This window comes from Muntiacus reevesi, chromosome 2, assembly GCF_963930625.1.
Source record: "Muntiacus reevesi chromosome 2, mMunRee1.1, whole genome shotgun sequence".
NCBI classification, from domain to species: Eukaryota; Metazoa; Chordata; class Mammalia; order Artiodactyla; family Cervidae; genus Muntiacus; species Muntiacus reevesi.
The window spans coordinates 29,447,518-29,471,846 of NC_089250.1; the positions used below are offsets into that span (position 1 = coordinate 29,447,518).

Genomic DNA, 24,329 nt, shown 5'->3' on the forward strand with positions numbered 1-24,329 from the left:
AAAGATGGTTGAATACTTTCATCTCATTTTAAGGAGCTAGCATCCTCCTAACACCAAAATCAGAACAAAAATTGGATGAAAAGAAAACAATAGACCAATATTTCCCATGAACATGTATGCAAAAGTCACTATCAAAATTTTAGCAAGTTAAATCCCACAATATATAAAAATGATAATCATAATGCTTAAGTATGCTTCTTGCTCAGAGTGCAGTTTTGGTTGAAAATTCAGAAACAAAAGTTAACCAAGTCACCACTTTAGTGGGCAAAAAGGGGGAAATATTTAACTTATCCTGCTTCTGCAGACAAGAATAGAAGCCCTGTGTTTGGTACTTCCCCAGACTTCCTCTTCATACACACAGAAAACACATTTGACAAAACTGAATACACATTCATGTCAGAAACTGTTAAGACAACTAGGAAGAAGGGAACATTCTCAACCTAATAAAGGCACCTATAAAAACTCTGCAGCTAAATCAGACCTAATGGTAAAAGACTGAATATTTTCTCCTTAAGATCAAATCAGGGTCTCTCAACAAGGCACAGTTTTACATTTTGCTTTTACCTCTTTTACTCACTTTTGCACTGGCAGTCTCTACTGGCAGTAAGAGAAGAAAAAGAAATAAAAGGCATAACTACATAGCAAACTAAAGAACCTCTTGAAGGTGAAAGAGGAGAGTGAAAAGGCTGGCTTAAAACTCAACATTCAAAAAATGAAGATCATGGCACCTGGTCCTATCATTTCATGGCAAATAGATGGGGAAACAATGAAAAAACAATGGAAACAGAGACAGACTTTATTTTCTCGAGCTCCAAAATCACTGTGGATGGTGACTGCAGCAAAGAAATTAAAAGATGCTTGCTCCTTGGAAGAAAAAGTATGACAAACCTAGACAGTGTATTAAAAAGCAGAGACAAGAGACATCAGTTTGCTGACAAAGGTCCATATAGTCAAAGCTATGGTTTTTCCAGTAGTCATGTATGGATGTGAGAGTTGGACCATAAAGAAGGGTGAGCGCCGAAGAATTGATGCTTTTGAACTGTGGTGTTGGAGAAGACTCTTGAGAGTCCCTTGGACTGCGAGGAGGTCAAACCAGTCAATCCTAAAGGAAATCAGTCCTGAATATTCATTGGAAGGACTGATGCCGAAGCTGAAGCTCCAATACTTAGGCCACCTGATGTGAAGAGCTTACTCATTGGAAAAGACCCTGATGTTGGGAAAGATTGCAGGCAGGAGGAGAAGGGGATGACAGAGGATGAGATGGTTGGATGGTATCACCGACTCAATGGACATGACTTTGAGCAAGCTCTGGGAGATGGTGAAGGAAAGGGAAGCCTGGCGTGGTGCCGTCTGTGGGGCTGCAAAGAGTCAGACACGACTGAAAGACTGCACTGAATGGAACATAGCAAATGGTTTAACCTTGCCACAAAGAGGTCTGGTCTTGGCCCTCAACTTCTGAGAGATAAGTTCTCAAAACTTTATGCCTGAGAGAAGGAATATCTTTGCTTCTGGCGGGAGCGTGAGGGGGTGGAGGTCACACTGGATATTCTAAAGACATAATTTTTGGAGTTGCTCACATCAGGAAGACCAACAGAGTGATTCACGATGGGAGGCTTGATCACATCATCTCAGTCATCCTGGAGACTGAGATCAATTATGTGTGCATAACCAATTAATATAGTGTGCATAATCCACACTGCTATGTATAAAATAGAAAACTAAGGAGACTCTGCTATGTAGCACCGGGAACCCAATCTACTCAGTGCTCTGTGATGACCTAAACGGGAAGGAAATTCCAAAAGGAGGAAATAAAAGTATATGTATGGCTGATTCACTTTGCTTCACAGCAGAAACTGACACAGCAGTGCGAAGCAGTTATGCTACAAATAAATAAATATAAATATTTACCAAAAAATGTAAGTGGTCAGTCAGTCATGCCTATCTTATGGAGCACCGTCCTCCAAAAAACCCACAACTGAACACTGAGGCTTGAGTGAGTTTCTCTGGTCACAGCATTCTATTACACATCAATACTAGGAAAGTAACCCATCCTTCCTCTGCAGACGAGAATAATAGAAGCCCTGTGTTTGGTACTTCCCCAGACTTCAACTGTGCACTTTTGGCCCCTAGCTGATTGTAATCTGCATCTTCTCCCTGTGATTAACTGTTCCCATGACTACAATAGCTGTCAGAGTTTGGTGCGTCCTTCTAAGTGAATTATTGAACCTGTGGGTGGATGGGAACCACCCAAATCTGCAGTTCATGTCAGAGGCGAGGGTGATCTCTGCTCTCTAATATTGTATCTGGTTAAACTTTTGAACATACAGATTAGAAAGGAAGAAAGAAAACTGTCTTTATTTGCAGGTCATATGATAATTCTGTAGAAAATCCTAGGAAATCATCAAACAAAACGCTTCTAAATTGTTTAGTGACTTCACCATGATCTCAGCATATACTACTGCATTTCAAGACGTGTTATCTATATATATACATAGCTCCATGAGACAGAATAGGAGGTACTGACAAAGATTCTCAGATGGACAACAGATTGTTTAACAAAAAAAGTGAAAGTCGCTCAGTCATGTCTGACTCTGCAATCCTATGGACTGTAAACAGCCAGGCTTCTGTGTCCATGGGATTCTCCAGGCCAGAATATTGGAGTGGGTAGCCAGTCCCTTCTCCAGGGGATCTTCCCAACCCAGGGATCAAACCCAGATCTTCCACATTGCAGGCAGATTCTTTACTGTCTGAGTCGCCAGGGAAGCCCAAGAATACTGGAGTGGGTAGCCTAGCCCTTCTCCAGCGGATCTTCCTGACCCAGGAATTGAAACAGGGTCTCCTGCAATGCAGGCAGATTCTTTACCAGCTGAGCTACCAGGGAAGCTTTTGTTCAACAAAGGTGCCAAGTAATTCAATGGGGGAAAGGATAGTCTTTTGAACAAATGGCACAACAAGTGGATATTCGCATGCAAAAGTGAACCTTAGCCCTAACCTCACTCCAGGTATAAAAATTAGCTTAGAAGGAATCATAGACCAAAATGTAAAACTATCAAACTTATAGAAGAAAACACAGGAGAAAATCTTATGACTTTGGATAAAGCAAAGATTTACATAGGACACAAAGACCACAAACTAAAATATTTAAATGTTGAATTTCATCAAAATTTAAAATGTTTGCTCTTTGAACATCACTATTAAAAAAGTGACAAGTCAGACCATGAACTGGGAGAGAATATTTGCAGGACACTGCTCTGATAAGTGATTTTGTATCCAGAATGTGTAAGAACTTTTACAACTTGACAGCAGGACAGAAAGCTCAGTAATAAATGGGTAAATGGGTAAAAATTTTAAAAGGCACTTTACCAAAAAAGGGGGATATGGATGGCAAATAACCAGTGAAAAGATGCTCAAAATCATTAGTCATAAGAAAATATTAATTAAAGCCTCGGTGAGATACTTCTCACTGACACACCAAAATGGCGAAAAACAAATAAACGAATCTCAAGCACACTCTGGCAACCATACAGACCAGCTGGAACTTCTGTGCTTTGCTGGTGGGAATGCAAAATAGAAATGGTACAGCCACTCTGAAAAACAGTTCAGCAGTTTGTATAAAGTTAAACACACATTTGCCATATGAGTCAGAACCTCCGTTTGTGAAAACAAACGTCCCAAGAGCCGTATGTGAATGCCTATAGCAGACTTAGTATTAATAGCCCCAAACAGGAAATAACGCAAATGTTCACCAACTGGTGAATGGATGAACAATGTATGGAAGTCCAGATAGTGGAATAACTCTCAGAAAAATAATTGCAGAATATTGATTTTCTTTAAAAAAAAGGGGAAAAAAAACCCCAAAATATTGATACATGTAAGAACATGGAATTTTTTTTCAAATGCATTATGCTAAGTGAAAGAAGTCAGCCTCAAAAGGTTACATTCTACATGAATATATTTATATGACTTTCTAGAAACACAGTCACAGAAAATAGACCAAGGTTGCCAGAGCCTGGGAGTCAGGGAAGGATTGCCTAAAAAGTACATGAAGAAACTATTTGGGGTTTTGGAACTGTTTTATAGTGAATGCTCTTGTGGTGTCAAACTAGATACCTAAAAAACGGTGAGTTTTACTTTGTATAATGTATATGTCAATAAACTTGACTTTAAAAATATCACAAACCCCAAAGACTCTATAAAGACATTTGCAGTATGTGAAACCAGTAAAGAAATAGTGTCTCAACTCTAGAATATGAACACCTCTGAACTAATAAAAAGTCAAGTCTCTTAATAGAAACAGGTGTAAAAGAATGAACAGAAATTGCCTGATAGGAAGAATAGAAGTTAACAAACATTAAAAAGCAAGCAAACATTAAAAATCTGCTTAATCTCATTTAGAAATCAAGGAATAGCCAATTAAACCTTCAATTGAATACTATTTCCTATCCATCAGATTGGCTCAAAATGTAAAACTAGGTCATTTTGAAAGCTAGTTAATGAGGAGCAATGGAAATGTCAATCCACTTCTTTCAGGGCTGTAATCTGGTAGAACTACTTTGGAAAACAATTTGGTATTCTCAGTAAAGTTAAATAGTATATACTCTCTGATCCTGAAATTCCACCTCGAAGTATATACCTTTCTGACATTCTGCCATGAGTGTGCTTGAAGATACATATAGTAGCAGATAACTAGTGAAAACCTACTATACAGCATGGGGGATGGGGGGAAAGAAGGGTCAAGCTGTTGGTAGGGAGTATTTTGAGTTAACCTTAAAATGCATTCCAACATACAGTAGGTGCAGATAAATACTTTTTGATTCCACTTACACAACGTACTTGGAGTAGTCAAATTCATAGAGTTGCAGGGCGCATTGATGGATGCCAGGGGCCAGGACTGGGAGGGATGAGGTGTGGGGAGGAGGAATGGGGATTTACTGTTTGATGGGGACAGAGTTTCAGATTAGGGAAAGTGAAAATTTTAGGAGATGGATCATGGTGACAGTTGTACAACAATGTGAATGTACTTAGTGTCACTGAGCTGTACAGTTAAATATGGTTAAAATAGTATATTTTATATTATGTGATTTTTCCACAAAAAATTAAAAACACTTGTAAAAAAGCAAAAATACAACCCCAAAAGTAGAATAGATACGTAAGTTAAATTATAGCTTTATAATAGCTTTTATAATGCTATTATTCTTCTGCAATTAAAATGAATGAACTAGAGGCACATGCATTATATTGAGCAAATGTCAAAAACATTCACTTGCATGAAAAGAAATCACAGAAGCACACACAGAATTTGTGCTGACAAGGTTCAAAAGCCTCTCTCTCATAAGCTGTAGATCACCATTATTTTAAAAACACGTAGCTGGACATAAGCTGTCTATATTTACACTCCAGCTGCTCACTTCCTAGCTGTGTAACCTTCAATTCCTTATACCAGAATTCCCTCACTTGCACAGTGAGGGTACTAGTACATATTAAGAGATGCTAATGTGCTAGGGTAGCGTGTGAAAGGATCCACAATGAAGGCATTTTTATCATTCCCTCACCCACTAGGCAGAACCTCAGTGGTGCCAGGATGGCATTCAGGAAGCCCCACACCTACCCTGCTGCCATTGAGCACCTGGGGCAGCAGGAAAAGAAGGCACAATGACAACAGCTTTAGTGCAGAAATCTACAGTTGGCGTCATGGAGGAGTGTGAACTCCTAGGTCTCAGGACCTATGGAAAAGGAAGGGGAACTGAGATTTCTGGAGCCCCAGGGACCGTTCAGCCTAAAATACCAGTTGACATTTCTAGCCAAGTCCTTGATGGTTCTGATAAAGCAAGAATTAGAATAAAATCAATCAAGTCCACACTTGGTACAAGATAAGAACTACATGTAGTCCATTTCCGATTTCTTTTCCCCCCAGGCACAGATTTCCCAGATGGTATTTATTCCAAGCCTTTTGCTTGACCACTTTCTTCCTGTCTCTCAACTGATTGCTTATTGGCAACTTCATCAAAGAGTGGGACAGGAGGAAAAAGACACAAAGTATGGAGCCCATCAACCCTCACATCTAAGACTCAGCCATTTCTTAAACTCAAGATGTGGTATGGTGAGGCTGAATTTTCATTATGCCAAAATAATTACTGGAGAAGTGAGACTTCCAGGCAATCACATTGCCTGGTTTATTTGGCTTCTTATCACTAGCTTTTATAGTTTGAATACGGAACTATCAGTTTGTGGGGTATGGGGGTAAAGTGATCTCAGGGTTGACTCCACTTTCCAATGGAAAGCTAATGATGGGTTGAAAAGAATGAAACTTTATAACCAAAGGGAATTGTGATCTCTAATACATTAGGAAAATTCCATATTGTTTTTACTAGTATTTTATCATAATTCATATACAGAAAGTTATTATTAAAATATAATTACTATAATATCTTATTTATTACTTACCCTCTTATTTCTACTTGCGCTACAGCAGTGATGTTGATTTGCAGGCTCACAAAATTGCTGTCTGGGTTGTCCTTGTTGGAACTAAAACACAGTGACAAAATGATTTAAATATATTTTCTCAGACGTGTTAACTACAATAGGTGATCATAAAAAACCTTTTATGTATCTAAGGAGCACCATGTTTTACCAATACGATCATTCAGAAAACAAAGCATATCCTTTCTACAAAATCATAACCATTTGTAAATGGGAATGCTAAGATCCTCTATGATCAAAAGTAATAACTTTTGAAAGTCATAACTTTCCAAGATGAGACACCTTATCCGAAAACATAACAGATTTCTAGAGAAGCCAACACTTCTTCCTTTCAATGACTAAGCTCAAAAGGCAATGAGCTGAGTTCATTGTCCGGCTTCTATGAGGAACACATTCCTTAACTTCTCTGTGGACCAAGTTCACTGCCCATCAAATGGGAAAGGACAGCACAGTCAACTCCTGATTTTCCATGCTAATGAAAGGAGAACTGGCATGAATAATCCAAGAGCAGCACATAATGGGAAAAGCATTTCTGTTTGGCTCTGGAATGCATCACACCATACATTGTTTTGGCAGCAAATTTATCTTCCTTGTGGTTTATTTTTTGAGTAACATTAAAATAAGTGAACTTTACTGCAAGCTCACTGGCTACCTGAGATGAGAGGTGAGGAGTGAATTAGAAGCATGGCCAATGGTGTGAAGAAGCAGGACCCAAGGAAGCTGGGCAGTTAGGAGACAAAATAGATGTTCACCAAGTCCATCAAGACACTCAAGACAGAAGATCCATGTTTAATAACAGTTCTTTGAACAGTGGCAAAATTATTTTTAAGTTTTCTGTTTCTTTCCCTCAAGGAAATATAAATAGATATAAAATTTAACTTAAAAGTGCATGTATTAAACCACCATTGCTGTAGAGAAAATACGTGGTCTCTTAAAAGGCTGGACCAGTAGGTGGGCTTTTGATGCAGTTGCCATTTGTGTTCATTGTCTTACTGGGCCGTCACTGAAGTCACCCTATTACCCCAAAAGCTCATGCAGCTCTTAGCAAACAGCAAACCGGGATGTGACACCATTGCTAACAGGTCATGTTTATATTCAGGTCTCATTAAGAAGAGAAAGCCTCCCCTTTTTTCATCATCAAATCTCACACAGATGCAATGAACAAGCTCTCATACTGACGATGGTAATGGGGCATGTCCTGACTAGCTTTTGAAGCTTTCCAAATGTGGGAGCGGGAAAAGATATGATAAAGTCTGCTTTCAAAGCAGGAGGAGACAGGATTGTTCCCACAACGCTTTTGAAAAGTCCTGTTCGATTGTATACACTGATAAGGCAACTTAAATGGCAAACACACATAAAAGATATAAACAGGCAAATGTCAGGCTCATTTCCTGCAAACGGGTATCACTGCTAAGCTTGTGACGAGGCTAGAGGGACTTGTTCACCAAAGTTTGAACCCTAATTTCCAGGCCACTTTATTTTTGTCACATCTGGGGAGGATCAGCTAACTAAAAAGGTTTTTTTGTTTTTTTAAAGGCAGGATTCTGACTTACCACTAAGAAGTCATTAAGTAATTCCACTTGTTACAGATTTTGCGGTTCCAAGTGCATTACAGGGAACACTGCTGTTTGGAAGCTTAAGTCTGTTTGTTCCACATTTTAATCCAGACCTTGTTTCTAGTTTCTAGGCCACTACTGCTTTACAACAGTAAAAATTAGAATTATGGGAAAAAAAAAGTTTCATTTAAGTTATCCTATAATTCTATTGCATTTTGCTTCCAAGTAGTTTAATGAAAACAATTTTCATGGCAGCATCCTAAAAATATAAATAGATGTCAAGATTAAATTGTCTTGGGACAGGAGTCTAATACGAGGCTTACAAAGGCTGTTTTGAAAAGTTGCAATAGCAATGGTGGAATCAGAGGTTGGACCTGGATGGCTAGTTTAAATCATCCTCCACACACATGCCTGCTGGCACCAGTGGTGGTGTCAGCAACCAGCGGAGTCAGCAAATCTCCTGGTAAGAAAGACGCCAGGCTGGATATATAACTTAGAGGCATCTTTCACCTCTTTCCTGGAAGGAACCCTCCCTCACTAACACCACTGCTCCATTCAAACAAGCAATTCATCATTGCCCTGGCTGTTCAACTATTTATACTGTCAGTGCTAGTTCTTCTCAAGGAATAATGAATTTCCTCTCCATGACTATAACCTATTGTCAGGAACCAAGGATAAACACGTCTTTCACTTATTACTCTGATGCTATTTTCTTCTTCCTTGTTGTTTCCTATTTCTATTTTCTAACATTCCCTCTATGCGTTCTGTGATCTCTAGAATGTCGGCAAAACAACAGTGTTCATTTCACCATTACCAGGATCAGCTTCAGGTATGATCATAAAGATCTGTTTGCCTGTGGGAATTGCAAACTGAGACCTGCTCTAAACAGGGAGGAAGATGTTTACATGTCACCCAGAGCCAGGGCATGGAGAGACCAGTTAATTCAAACATTTGGTGACACAAAATATTTAAAGTTTATTAATTTACATGGCCCTCTTCTCTTTGGGGTTCTATTTGTGGAAAGAGGTATTAAATGTGGGTACCCGTGGTCAATATGGTAAAAAGTTTGAGTTCAGACTTCAGAGCACTTGGTTTAATTTATCTTTGGTTTAAGCTGAATACAAACCATCCATTAAACACTTATTTATGTTGCTGGAGTCTGCTAGCAAAGCATGCAGATAAATGCTCACCACTCACACAGTAGCATATTTAAGTATTAAAAGTATTCTCAAATACTTTTATTTCTATAACATATGTTTTTGGAATTTGATGGCTACTAAAAGCTCTTCCCTCTCTCATTATTTCTGCATTTTCAGAATAATGTTAAAATAATCATGAGTTTCTACAGCACATAAGGATGGAATATAATCATGGATTGTTCTTTTAGATGAAGAGGGGTGTTTAAAATGTGACCATTTCTATTTTCCATCAATTTCAGCACTTCCTCACTGAATTCATCATTAAAAAGTATATTTATTTACTTGGCTACAATGGGTCTTAGTTGCAGCACTCAGAATCTTCAGTCTTAGCTGCAGCATGTGGGATCTAGTCCCCTGACCAGGGACTGAACCTGGGCCCCACTGCACTGGGAGTAAGGAACTTTAGCCACTGGACCACCAGGGAAGTCCCTGAATTCATTATTTGAATGGTTTTCTATAGGACGGTTTGGGGGAAGGCATTAACAGTCTTATTCAGTGTTCTTTGTTCCTTGATTGAACTACTAGTTACATCCATTCTATTATTCGAAACTGCAATCAAGAGTAAGAAGCAAATGTCAGGAATTTGCTTAGCATCTTTGTACCAGATTTTAAATACTGCGACTTTTATAAGTTAGGAATCTTTTTCTGGAGTGATACAAAGCTTCATGGCCCATGAACATCTGGGTTCTAATTTTAGAAGACCTGTTAAGGTGAAGGAACATTCATTTCACCATGGATCTCATTAATACTGAACACTGACAATAATTTATGCATATAAAGGTTTCACCTTCTGATTTGAAGATCGAAGTTAATGCTCATGTTCGTTTTCTCAAGACGTGGAACTGTAAATCGGAGGCCCAGAGAAAACTAAAAAAAATCACAAGACATTAAGTTTATTACATGAAAGGAGCCTTATATACAGCTTAAAAATCTTTTTATGTCATCCCTGCGAATCCCCATCCTAGAGTGCTGTTGCTTCTACCCTGGGGTAGCTGAGACTCCAGGGCCCAGGCCATGCAGGGCTATGCTGCGCTTAGTTGCTCTGTCATGTTCCACTCATTGTGACCCCATGGACTGTAGCCCGCCAGGCTCCTCTGTCCACGGGATTCTCCAGGCAAGAATATTGGAGTGGGTTGCCATGCCCTCCTTCAGGGCATCTTCCCAACCCAGGGATCGAACCAAAGTCTCCCACGTTGCAGGCAGATTCTTTACCATCTGTACCACCAGGGAAGTCCAAGAATACTGGAGCAGGTAACCTATTCTTTCTCCAGGGGATCTTCCCCACCCAGGAATTGAACTGGGGTCTCCTGCATTGCAGGCAGATTCTTTACCAGCTGAGCTACCAGGGAAGTCCCTCCAGAACATGGAAGTACCTATATATATATATACATCGTCCCTTTTTTCATTTAGCCTCTTATCTCTCTTTTCCTGCCACCTTCTTTATGTGTTAAATTAAAACAACCTAAATATATGAGAGGAGATTGATTTAGAATACTGTGGTGATTCTGTTTGATGGAAATTCATGTCATCGTTGAACTTATATCTGTGAAGCCTATGCAATGTAGAAAACACTTCTAACGTAATGATTTTCAATAAAGAAAAAAAGTTACAAACTTGTATGTACCATGTGTTTCACTACAGTTTTAAAAGGCTGCCAGTGGAAAAATTAATGTACGGGAGTGAGGGTGTCTTGTTAGAAAATACCAGGATAATATTTTACAGTTAAGGTTGTAAGTGTATGGATTATATTTTCCACCTTTCTTTTCTAAAGTTTTAAAAGTGTCCTTATTATTTTTACAGTTTGAAAACAGATTTTTAAAAACCTGAAGAAAAATGAATCCAATGATAATATAAAAAGGAAGTAAAAAATAAAAGCTAAGACACATATTACTTACTCTCCAATGCACTTCTAAGTGCAAAATCTAAGTCTGTAAGACTTACAAGCAAAGTCTCACACAGTCACAGCAACCACACTACAAAGTAGGTACCCTGATTGTTGACATTTTACTGTCCATAGCCATCCGAGGATTCAGGAGATTAAGTGTCTTGTTCCAGGTGTAGAGCAAATGAACTCTAGAGTTGGAACTGAAATCGCTACAAGCCAACTCAAGAACCTGAAACTCACAGCCACTGCACTGTGAGAATCAAAGCAGCAATAATCACTCACGTTGTTATGATAATAAATCATCATTTCTATCATAAATCATCATGATTTCATCAGCCCGTACTGAATGAGCTGCAAGTCAGGTATGCCCTGGTGTGTTAGTCGCTCAGTCGTGTCCAACTCTTTGCAACCCCATGGACCATAGCCCGCCAGGCTCCTCTGTCCATGGGATTCTGAAGGTAAAAATACTGAGTGGGTTGCCATTCCCTTCTCCAGGGGATCTTCCTGACCCAGGGATCAAGCCTGGGTCTCTTGCCTTGCAGGCAGATTCTTTACCCTCTGAGCCACCAGGGAAGCCCTAACTGCCCTGGTGGATTTAGATCACATCATTGATTGCTCCAAATATTCCTACAATAGGTATTCGCCCACTTCAGTCTGACTTGCCCAAGGGATCACTGCTTGTCACGGAAGAAACTGGGACTTAAACCCAGGTGTGCCTAATTATCAAACCTATGGGTCCTTATGCCCCAACCACGAGGAATTCCTTTAAAATTCCAGATGTGCAACTTTCTATCAGACCTCTAGGACTTTGCACATGTTCTACTCTCTTCTTTAGAAACTTTTAAAGTCTTTGCCTGTGGCTTCCTAATTGGAGAACTCCTACTAATGCCTCAAAGTTAAGGACACGCAATCCCCCTGCAGCACATCCTCCAATCTTCCAGGCCAAGTCAGGCAGAAACAGTCTCTTTATTCTTTGTCTCCTTCTTTGCTACTTTCCCAGGACTCAACCTATGGTATTGAAAAATTTTAAGTTGCTTTTCAAAAATTATTTATTTGGTTGCACTGGGTCTTCACTGTGGCATGAGGGATCATTTGTTGAGACATGCGGACTCTTAGTTGTGGCATATAGAATCTAGCTCCCTGACCAGGGATCAAATCTGGGTCCTCTGCATTGGGAGCGTGGAATCTTAGCCACTGGACCACCAGGGAAGTCCTCCAATTTTAAGTTTCTTATCAAGTGGGGATTATACATTTTTTCTTGATATTATCAGACTCTAGTTTAATACCAGGCATATACAAGGGGTGTAATTAAAAATGGTTGCCAGAATGGTGAAAAAGTGTGCTTTTGTTTGCACACTTCCAGTGGTGGGTGCTTACTATATTGTGGTGAGACCTGTTTGATGTTGGTCTTTATATACAACACAAGATGAAGATACAATGATGTGACAATTTCATACTGATAAGAGACGCATATCATCTTAACTAGAACCAAAAGTCATATCTCTGGGCATTGATTCTAAAGAGTTTGTTGAGCAACTATTTTTTTTTTTATTCTACTTGAGAGGTTTTGAGAATTTTTACAAATCTTATTGGTATATAAATATTTTTATATTATTAAAGCTAATATATAAAAATGATCAGCTTAACAAATCAGAGGTGAAACTTCTAAATACAACCTTGAATGTTCTGTTAGAAAGTCACTTGAAAACCATTTTCTAAAAAATACTGGGACTGGAATAATTAATCCTAGAGGTTTGTGATGCTTTTTAATATTTAGGACTGCTTTTACATTTGGAATTTTATTAAAACCCATTGAGAGTATTCTTTTAGAAGTACAAGATGAAGAAGTAAATAAATCAAAGTGTTTTATAACAAAAGAGAACGCAATAAAATTTGATGTGTTTAAGGGCATTCAAGGGTGAGATAAGAAAGCTATTAGGTTTCCTCTCCTATAGACCTCAGAGATAAACGAATACAAACAATTTACTTCCTTGACTTCTAAAGATTATTTGCTGGTAAAATGGATTGACGTCTTTTCACAAAAACACAACTGTGGCTAAGACCACACTGCCAGTTTTACCCTCCGCTTTGAACAGCACTGGTGTCCAGTTTTTGTTCTGAGACTATTCTTAGTTATTGATGAACTTATATGATCTCTAGTCTGGATTTAACACTTTTAAAACTAAAAAAAGGATGAGTGCTAAGTCACCTATAGAAGCTAATACCATTAATACCATGTCAATTCATTTCACTCTGACCTTAGGTAGACCTTTTCCTATCAAATTGGGTGGTTAGATTTTTCTTGAGAACTAGTCAAAGGATTTATAAGCTTCGAGATAAAAGGATTCTAATGAAAACTGTTCTACTATCTCTGCTTAGACATCCTATTCTATCTTTCATGGCTTGCTTGAAACATCTCATCTGTTATTCATTAATTTTTATCCAATTTTTGTAGACCCACTAGAATGCAGGCTTTCTGTTGAGACCTGGTTCGAATCTGGGTTCTGTTCTTCTTTACATGCAACTTTGGGCAATTCATTTAATTTCTTTAAGTCTCCGTTTCCTCATCTGTAATATAGGAGAAACACCTGACTCATAGGATTGACGGTTGCTGTAAAAATTAAATGAGATAACACACACAAACCACCCAGTGAAGGGTTTACAACACAGAGGGCAATCAATACATGTTAGTTAATAAAAATCTATTATAAATGTTTATCTTTCATTTAAATATTTACTTTTTTTGACTCAAGAAGTGAATTTACTAGACTACAGCTTGGCATATCTTTTAAATACCCAAGATCAATGGAAGGATAATCAATTTAGAATGTGAGAAAGTAAACATAGTATTCTAGCACAGTATCCTAGAGTATAAGCTGGGAATAAGTATTACTTGATAGAAAGTTTTAAACACTCAAATAAATGTGAGAAACACTGGGCTAGAAGGCTTCCTTACTGCAGAACTTCTCAGCACTTTAAAATTCAGGCACCTAAAGGTCCCAGGGAGGATACGATTCTTAGCAGTGACTACAGGACTCCCTTTAAAAGGCTCGTCTCAAAGGAATAATACTCTCTGGAAGACACTTTGGGAAGCTGTTTTAATACAAACCTACACACTTACACATTTCCAGGAAGGGTTTTTTCCAAACAAGTCATTTCATTATCAATGAATCATAAACATCTATTTTAAAACAGAGAAATACATACGTTTAACTTGTAACACTTAATTACGCAGCATTTGTAGATTTCAGTTTTTTCCCCTTGATTTATGACTCCATAAAATAATGACATTCTCTACAATATTTATTACAAGAAGTTACTCTGTATATACTTAAACTGCAATGGCATAAAATGAATTTATTGCCCACAAGTAATCCTGAATGGGAAGTTCCTAAATCTGGAAACAAAGGGAAAAAAAGGACTCCTTATTTTTTTATAAGCCTGTTACAGATCATGGTTAACCCCTTCTTTTTTCTTGCTACAATTTTCTGCATTATTCTTCATCAAGTAAGGTGCATGGAAAATACGGACCTGGTAAAGTCGCTTTAAAACCTGGATTATAGTCATATTTTAATGTAAAAATACTGTGAATATATTCACATGGGAGGTATATCTAAAATAAAAGTTTAATCATCATTGCTAAAATTCTTAATTCTGTTATTTCTTAAACCCTTTGCATCATAGTTCTTGGACTCAAAGGAAAAAATTGTAGTGAAATTCAAAGAAAGAATATTAAAAAATAATCTGTAGTAAAAAATAATAGCCTTTAGAAATTTGTTGAGACTGAAGCTATGTAAGAGTGACGTCAAAAGAGAAGGCATGTGAAAGCATTCATCATTTTGTGTATTTAAGTTTAGTTTATCCAGTTGGCATGGGTTATGATGCAAAATCCCACCACCCTGGGAGTTTCCTGACAAATTGGTTTCAGTTGCCAGGTGCTAAGTTGCTGAGTGCTAATTGGTGGTGGGGGAGGGGGCGGCTTTCCACTAGTTCTCTTTACAATTCAATTAGACAGAAATCAGTTAAGGGCATCTGGTTTTTTCTTACATTTGTTCCAGCCACCATAGGGTTCCCAAGGTCACACACCACCATTCGGGTGACATTGTCCATCTTGTACTCACAGCTCAGTGGGCGCAAAGCCTGCAACAAGGAAGAACACCAGTGTGGAGTCAGGGGGCAGAATAAATGACATCCTGTCACAAAAGTAATGGGGCAGCCGGGAAGCTTCTCTTGATTTCAAACACCTGTGTGAGTGCCTCAGCCCAGAGATTCATTTGTGACCATCAACTTGGAAGAGAAGTGTGTGAGAAAAGACCAAAGTTTAGTTTTAAGAAGAAATGTGCTGGATGGGTAAACACATCTTTTGTGTTTCATTGAGGAAGAAAATGCTGTGCAGAATATTTATATGCACACTTTTGAAATGATTTGCACTACTGTTTAATGTGGGGCATGAATATTACAGATGATTAAACATGACTAAGCCAATTCTTGCAAAAACGAAATGACAGCAAGATATATAGGTTATCATATAACCCAATGACCATTTGCAAGAGAATTGCTTTGAACACACATTTCTCCCTACATTGGTTCCATGTTGAGATTACACACCCAATCTTAGTTCAATCTTATAAATACTTAAGATGACAAGAGAGCACATTTATGTTTACCCCCTGCTTTTCATCTTCCTTTGTGCCCCACATCCTATTCTGATTAGAATATATATAAAGTCAAGTTCAAAGAGATGCTTAGAATTATGTGCTGGAGAAGGTCTCAAGGTTACACTCAATGGAGGGGAAAGTAAAGGAGGTTTATCACTGAATTCCTATCCTCTGCTCATAGCCACTCTTGTGTCTTCAGGCTACTCCCATTTGTCTGGAAGTCCACAGCTGGGTCTACACCCAGAGCTGCTTTCGATCTTTCAAAACCTAACGTCTCTATGGCCCTGCTCTTGCCTTGAGCAGCTAGACATGTTCATCCATTATTTCACTCTAACTTGTTAAGTGCCACTGATATATTACCTGTCGGCCTCATTGCCAAAGATAAGCTTGCAAAATGAGGACTTTGACAAAAGACCCCATGAAAGGACCATGGAAAAGGGATCCAAATATGAGGACCACTTATCCATCTGTCAGCTCTACTGAAATTTCATTTAAGAAAGTCATGGGAATTTTCAAGTGGAAGTTTCAAAAACCATCCCCTTTCCATTCTTCCCACGTCATTGAGAAAAACCAAGAACCAAAACAAAGAAAAGCAAAAAAAATCTCAGACATCTAAGTCAAGATTTCTGTGGGTAAATCATACACTTTAAGAAAATAAGTTTAAGAGGGCAGGGGTTTTTGTATCTGTTCTATTCCCAGAGGCTAGAACAATGTCCAGCACAAAGCAGTAGATGGTGTCTGGGGACACAGAGCATAAGCAGCTCATAATCTCTCCTACGAGGAGCCTGAAATACAATGGACAAACACATGTTGTTGTTGTTCAGTTGCTAAGGGTCCGACTCTGTGACCCTATGGACTGTAGCCTGCCAGGCTCCTCTTTCCAGATTCTCCAGACAAGCATAATGGAGTGGGTTATCATTTACTTTTTCAGGGGATCTTCCCAACCAGGGATCGAACTTGTGTCTCCTACATTGGTAGGTAGATTCTTTACTGCTGTGTGCCAGGAAAGCCCCATGGACAAGCACATACTTAAGTATAAAACCCTTTTCCTGCCACCAGCCATTGAAAGGTCTGTTCCAATTCATAAGAAAGAAACATAATTTCTGATGTCCAGAGGAAGCATTTAATACCTTGCTCTTTCCAAATAACCTGAGTGACATGTTAGTATCCTAAGGAAGTAAGAAACATGTTTTTTAAAAGTTGGTAATATTTTTGCTTCTCAAGTTTAGCTTTTGCATCTATTCAAGTTCTGAAGGATCCAAAACTAACCCTAATTGTAAGAGATTTTTTTTGTTGTTGTTGGAATTACTAACTCAATCCTGAAAACAGGAGGGGAAAAAAAAAACAAAGAGCCCAGCAAAAGCTTTCCAAAATACCCACGTGTCCCTTGAACATAATTCAAGGATTTGGTTTCTATAGTAAATATTTTTATCTTATCTGAAGGTTGAAAGTCATATGTACATTTTCCCCAACTTACTAGAAATAGCTTTTTCATATCAATCAAAGATCTTTCTTCCTCCCCAGAGTCCCACCCTTTTTCTTTTTTTAACCTTTATTTCCTCTCTCTGAGTGGGAGAAACAATGATTGTTTTTCTAGATATTTCTAGACTATTCTCCTCAGCTGTTCCTGAGACTATCTTGTTCTCATCCATTTATAGCTCTTAGATCATTATTCATTCTCGGAAAATATTTACCGTGTACCTGCCACTTACCAGGCACTGATAAAAAACAACAACAACAACAAAACAAAACCTTGTCTTCCTTGAACTTCCTATTATGAAAAGAATTGTAATAAGGAATCACAAGCAATCGTAGCAAGCAATGGAGACATACAGTTTGCTGAGTTTCATGATAGGAGAAATTCATAGTGATGGAGGAGCACACGCACAGAGAAATAAGCCATCAGAACTGACTTACAAGTCTCACAGACTTGGAGAACAAGCTTATAGGTGCCAGAGGAAAGGGGGGGGAAGATAGTTGGGGAGTTTGGGATAGACATATACACACTGCTATGTTTAAAATGGATAACCAACAAGGACCTACTGTATAGCACGCAGAACTGCTCAGTGTCATTTGGCGAACTGGATGGGAAGGGAGTTTGGGGGAGAATAGGTACGTGGGCTTCCCTGGTGGCTCTGCTGGTAAAGACTGCAATGCGAGAGACCTGGGTTCAATCCCTGAGTTGGGAAGATCCCCTGGAGAGGGGAAAGGCTACCCACTTCAGTATTCTGGCCTGGAGAATTCCATGGACTGTACAGTCCATGGGGTTGCAAAGAGTCAGACAAGACTGAACGACTTTCACTTTCAGATACATGTATATGTATGGCTGGGTTCCTTCATGTTCCCCTGAAACTATCACAGTATTGTTTGTTAATCGGCTATACTCCAACACAAAATAAAAAGATATTTTAAAAAAAAGAAAAAGAAGTAAGCAGTCAAAGAAGACACCCTGGAGGAAGTGACATCTAAAGTTTGCGGGGGGCAGGGCAGCTCAGAGGTTAAGAGGACGGGCCTGACCTGCCAGCTCAGGTGTCAGTCTTGGTTCTGCTACATAATAGCTGCATGACTTTGGGCATGCTTCTGTTTCTTCTTATCTATGATAGCCTTCCTGTGTCTCTATCAGGCTGCTAGGAGGATTAAGTAAACTGAATACTTGCAAGAGCTCAGAGCAGAGCACAGCTCACAGCAATTGCTCCATGAATGTCAGCAGCCTCCATCATTATTAGACTGAGGCCTGAAGGGTGAGCAGTAAGAAGTAAGCTGGAAGAAGGGGACAGAGAGTGGAGTTACTGAGGGAGCAGGACATGTGAGCCCTCTGTGGCGGGAGGGCTCATGGGTAATACAGACACTGAAAAGAAATTCCATCCCTCTAGGATTAGGGTGGGGGTAAAGGAAAGACTCAAAAACCTGTGATGCGGCTGAGGAGATTAGCGTGCAAGTGTGTATATGACTCTTTGAAACCCCATAGACCATAGCTCTCCAGGCTCTTCTGTCCATGGGATTTTCCAGGCAAGAATACTGGAGTGGGTTGCCTTTACCTCCTCCAGGGGATCTTCCTGACCCAGGGATCAAACCCGAGTCTCCTGTGTCTTCTGCATTGGCAGGCAGGTTCTTTATCATTGAGCAACCTAGGAAACCCAAGAGGAGATCAGCAGGGGTGTAATTAAGGGCCTCATAAGTCATCTTGGGATTTGCACTTTACCCTACAAGCAATAGGGAGCTAGAAAGGGGTTTTTTGTGTGTTTTTTTTTTAAATTGGGGTATAGTTGCGTTACAATGTTGTGTTAATTTCCCCTGTACACAGTGTGAATCAGCTGCATGTATACACACATCCCCTCCCTAATGGACCTCCCTCTGCCACCCCTCCAGCCCACCCCCTAGGTCAGCACAGAGCACCGAGCTGAGCTCCCACCAGCTGTCTGTCTTACACATGGTAGTGTATGTATGTTGGTGCTACTCTCCCAATTTGTCTTGCATGCTCCTTCCCTCCTGTGTCCACAAGTCCAATCTCCATGTCTGTGTCTCTATTCCTGCCCTGCAAATAGCTTCATCTGTACCATTTTTCTAGATTCCACATATATGCTTTGAGTAAGGGAGTGACAGGGTCAGATTTGCATTTTAGAAAGAAGGCTTCCAGTGTAGGGAAGAGGCTGGGAGATGGGGAGATGACTTAGGAGACTGTTGTAGTCATCCCAGGAGAAGACTGGGTGGGTCTGGAGAAAAGCAGTGAGATGGAGAGGGGGTTCGGTTGGACAGGCATATGCTGACTTAAGTTTTAGAAACTGAGCGGAGACTAGTGAGGTTCCCTGAGATAGGCTATGGAGAGGAGTGTGGAAAGATGAAGTCTAGTTCTTTTTGTATGTGTGTGTGTGTGTGTGAATAAACAAAACAAGATTTGTTCTTACAATGGAATACTACTCAGCAATATACAGGAATAATTACTAATGTCTTATACAGACTATGACATAGATAAACCTCAAAAACATTGTATTAAGTGAAACCTAGACACAAATGACTGTTTATGGTATGGCCCCATTAATATGAAGTGTACAGAAAAGGTAAATTTACACAGATGGAAGTTAATTAGTGGCTGCCTTGGCTGGATTTAGGGGTGGTGATTGACTGCAAATAAGCACATGGCAACTTTTTGAGATGATGGAAATGTTCTAAGTTTGTATTGCTGTGATAGTTGCATTCCTCTATAAATTACTAAAATAAATGAATTGTGTGTGTATTGAACCTATGTAATTACAATGGGTGGTTTTTACAGGATACACACTGAACCTCAGCAAAGTTGTTAAAGAAAAAGATCATAGGTTTAGGGACCAGAGTATTGGGATGATTTACAAACATTTTATTATTGGAGCTGGGGGGAAATTGAGGTAGGTTAAAATCTGACAGCTATATTCAACTACATACCTGTGATGAACTGAATAATGGTCCCATGAAATCCAATTCTGGACACCCAGAGTGTGAAGTGGGTGGAGACAGAAGAGTGGAGTGTATATGAGGTCCCTTAAATAGAGACAGAATGTGGAATGCTGAGTCCTAGAGGCCAGGAAAGGGGTAAGAGGGAGCCCGTGTTTCCTGGGTACAGAGTTTCCTTCTGGGATGATGAAAATGTTCTGGAGATGGTCAGTAGTGACACAGCAATGTCATTATACTTCATGTCACTGAACTGTACACTTCAAAAGGGTTAAAATGGTAACTTTTATGTTACATACATTTTACCACAATAATAAAAAGATAAAGCATATAGGCTTTTATTTCTGGAAACATTCAGAAGAAAGTCGCTGAAAAAAAGTATAAAGGCTGACTCCATTAAGATCTCTAGAGCAGGAGATGACCAGCATCTACATTTTCAAAAAAGATGTATGCTTTCCATTGTATATATGCACCACATCTTCTTTATCGATTCCTCTGTTATGGACATCTAGGTTGCTTCCATGTCCTGGCTATTCTAAATAGTGCCACAATGAACGTTAGGGTGCTATACCTTTTGTAATTATGGTTTTCTCAGGATAAATGCCCAGTGGTGGGATTGCTGGGTCATATGGTAGCTTCATTTTTAATTTTTTATCCCTATTTTTAGTTTTTTTAATTAGGATTGATATATATATACACTACCATGTGTAAAATAGGTAGCCATTGGGAATCTGCCATATAGCACACGGAGCTCAGCTTAGTATTCTATGACGACCTAGAGGGGTGGGACGGGCAGGTGAGAGGGAGGCTCCAGAGGAAAGGGACATATATACACATATAGCTGATTCACTTTGTTGTATAGCAGAAACTAACACAACATTGTAAAGCAATTATGCTCAAATAAAAAAATGATTTTAATCAGAGAACAGCAAAACCGACAATCAGATAATCCCTCATATTTTTCCTCTTGAGAGAAAATTGCTTTAAAAAAGCCCCAAACTTGAACTGAGTATAAAGAAAAAGGGACACAAACCTCAAACTGCTTAAAAACAAAGAAGGAATTAGAATGTGGCTTAGTTATGTCAAATTCAAATTCTGCCCAAGGGAAATTGATGGAGGAAAACAGTTAAGGACTCATTGGAGATTATGGATAATGTCTGTTGTAATGTCTAAAGCCCCAAAGATAGAAACGATAAATGTTTCCTATGTTTTCCATGCAATAAAGTGGATAGTAAACTGAATGCTTTGCTAAAAGAAGAATATTTTGAATAGACGCTTTGTATAACTAAGTCAGGGGTGGAGTGACAGAAAGGGCATTGAAATAAAAACATAAGAAGAGCTCTGGAACAGCTTTTAAAATAATATACTTGAGCTTCATTGTTTGTTTGTTTACATATTATTTGCTTGTAAGTGTTCCTAGATGATATGTTCCCTAGAAACAATAGAAATTTGTGATGACTTTAGGACTGTCGAATATACTTGATTATTGTTCCTCTGGGTTTATTTTTTTACTGAGAAGATAATTTAACCAAAACATTAATCATGAGACTAGAGGTGTGCACAGAGAATTTTGTATTCCTCACATTTGTAAATGTCTTTCAAATACCCACATCGCAACTGTTGTTAGTATTTCTTTAAAGGAATTATATTTCATTAGATGATATAATCATTAGAATGTGCATGTTCCCAAGATGGTGCAGTTTCTGAAAAGTAGCAGAATTTTAATAACTTCAGTTAAACGAACCACGCCCATCAGCAAGAAGTTAAATACTACTCATTGTGCAAACTTCCATGAGAACTGCGGGCAAGACTATGCAAGTGTGAAACTTGGCCTTTGCCCTTAGATGTGAGTCTGTATACCTCTGAAACCAAGGGACTCTCTCTGTTATCCTTTGGTGTGTTTATAATGATTTTCTACCAGAACCCAAAAATATTCTGCATGGGAAGGTTCATATTCTGATAAAGAAAGGAAATTCTATAAAGAGCGTCAAGGTCAGTTCAACAAATAGTGGCACTGCAGGGTTGGCAAATGACAAAAGCTTGGCTTTTTCTTGGTCCTGGTCCTGAAAAGGTAGACTAGGAAGAAAGAAAAGAAAAAATGAATGCATTTTGTCTCCATTGCCTGTCTAGGCTCTTTCAGTGCCCAGCTGGGATTGGCAGGACCTTCCTCCAAAAACAGTAATGAAAACCAGACCTCCTGGGACTGGCTTGAAGCATAAAGGAACTCAAAGTTCAAGGCCAGAAAACAGCTGGGGTGGGTGGAAGTCAGCTTGGGGTAGGGGTGATGGATCACATTGATGGGCTGCCTCTTTCAGACAGTGGTCTTCCTCATTTCAGCTCCCACTTTTTGGTCACTTTATCTTTGCACTGTGGCCAAGAAAGATATGAATACTGCTTAAGACCATCACTTTTCCTGGGCCATTGCTATCGTGCTTAACAAAATGAGGTGCCATCTTGTTTCCTTTTACTAATGAAGAAACTCTCAGCTAAGATGACTTAACATGGATTTGATTTCAAAATACACCTAGCTCTTTCCTCCTCCAGATGACCTCCTGGCATTACCTTGTTGCTTCGTTCAATCCCAACATAATCGGCCTCTTCTGGAATGAGCACAAAGAGCTCGGCTTCGTAGGCACCTTCCCCTTCATTTCTCGCGTTGATTATAAGCATAAGGTGGTTTTCATCTCCAATGATGACCTGGGGCTTATCTCTAAAAAGGCAGTTTAAAAAGAATCATTACGTATGATATATCTCTGGAAGCATGGATATTTTATTTAAGGACTTAGAGGAAGATGTGAACATGCAAGACTGAGAAAAAAACAAGATTCATTGTCTTCAGGGGGTGATCAGAAGAATTAAAACTGTCTGGACTGGAAGGGTAGGAAAACACCCCACAGTAAATGATTAACCACCAGTTCTCCAAACTAGTGGTTACTGGTGCAGGGGGAAGGGCAATATTGAGGTCAGGGAGTGGGAGGCACAAACTACTGGCTATTAAGTTACGCTCAAGGATTGTATTGTACAATGTGGGATACTGTACAAGATAGCCTGTATCTTGTAACAACTATAAATGGAAAGTAACCTTTAAAACCTGTATAATAAATAAACAACCAGTTCTCAAAAAAAAAAAAAAAAAATTAAACAAAACTACGACCTATAGCATTTGCTGGTTCCAGTGGTATAAATCCTCCCATTGTGATCAATTGTCAACTACCCACATACTTAACAGTCTACCAGCAAAAACTGAAAATTATTTGGCTCACAAGCCAGAAGGAGGGAGCTTCAGCCCATCCCTGAAAACATCCCATAGGAGGAAGACGGACAGCAGGAAGAGAAGGAGAGAGATGATTTAGAAAGTAGAAGGAGGCATGGGTAACACAAAGTGGAAACTAAGAGGGAAGAGAGAGGCAGACAAAAGAAGATCTCAAATAACTATTGGAAGATTTGGGGGTATTTTGAAGAAATTTAATTCCCTCCAAACTTTTAATCAAACCAGCATTTGGAAAAGTCTACTTTTGACCCTTAATCGAAGATATTGCTTTGGACACTCGCTAAATTATGAAATTTGGAAAAGGTCCCCATGAGTGGTTACCAAGAAGATTCCACACTGGTAGTGAGATAGTTCCTGGGGTGGGTCTGGGTTGAAGGAGGTGGGGAGGAGCACATTTTTACTGGGTGCTCTTTGATTCCTATTTGATTCTGTGACATCTTCAGCTTTACTTCACCGAGTGCCATTAACATTTTCTTCTCCAGCAAATCAAAACTGCTTTTGTTTTGACCGTCTTAAACATGCCTCTAAGTCACAGGGTGCTGCAGAAATGGGTTCAGCAAAGATGTGGATGGAACCGGCTTGTCTGAATCTTTCGTCCACAAGACAGAGGCAAATAAAGTTTCTTCCTATGCTTTTTCTGCCATGGGATATTTTACCCCTTAGACCTATTTCTTTCCCTAATACAATGCAGTCAGAACCAGTGCTGGACTGCTGTGTCTCCATGACAAGCCACTGAGAAGTCCTTTGATTCTTTTTTTTTTTTTTAATGAAATAGCTTGTAATTTATTTTTTAGACTATTCCAATAGTACATTTCTTGGACAAGAATGTTTTATTTAAACTTTTTGATACAGAGA

General features: G+C 39.1%; 1 protein-coding gene across 1 annotated transcript in view; it reads right to left on the reverse strand.

Annotated features, from left to right (window-relative positions):
* ITGA8 (integrin subunit alpha 8) overlaps window positions 1-24,329 on the reverse strand; it is a 185,300-nt gene that overhangs the window by 58,535 nt on the left and 102,436 nt on the right. Inside the window, exons 20-23 of the mRNA XM_065921168.1 lie at window positions 22,766-22,913; window positions 15,168-15,260; window positions 10,023-10,102; window positions 6,445-6,525 (exon numbers count right to left, since the gene is read on the reverse strand). Of these exons, the coding sequence (XP_065777240.1) occupies window positions 6,445-6,525; window positions 10,023-10,102; window positions 15,168-15,260; window positions 22,766-22,913 (402 nt within the window). The remainder of the gene's footprint in view (window positions 1-6,444; window positions 6,526-10,022; window positions 10,103-15,167; window positions 15,261-22,765; window positions 22,914-24,329) is intronic.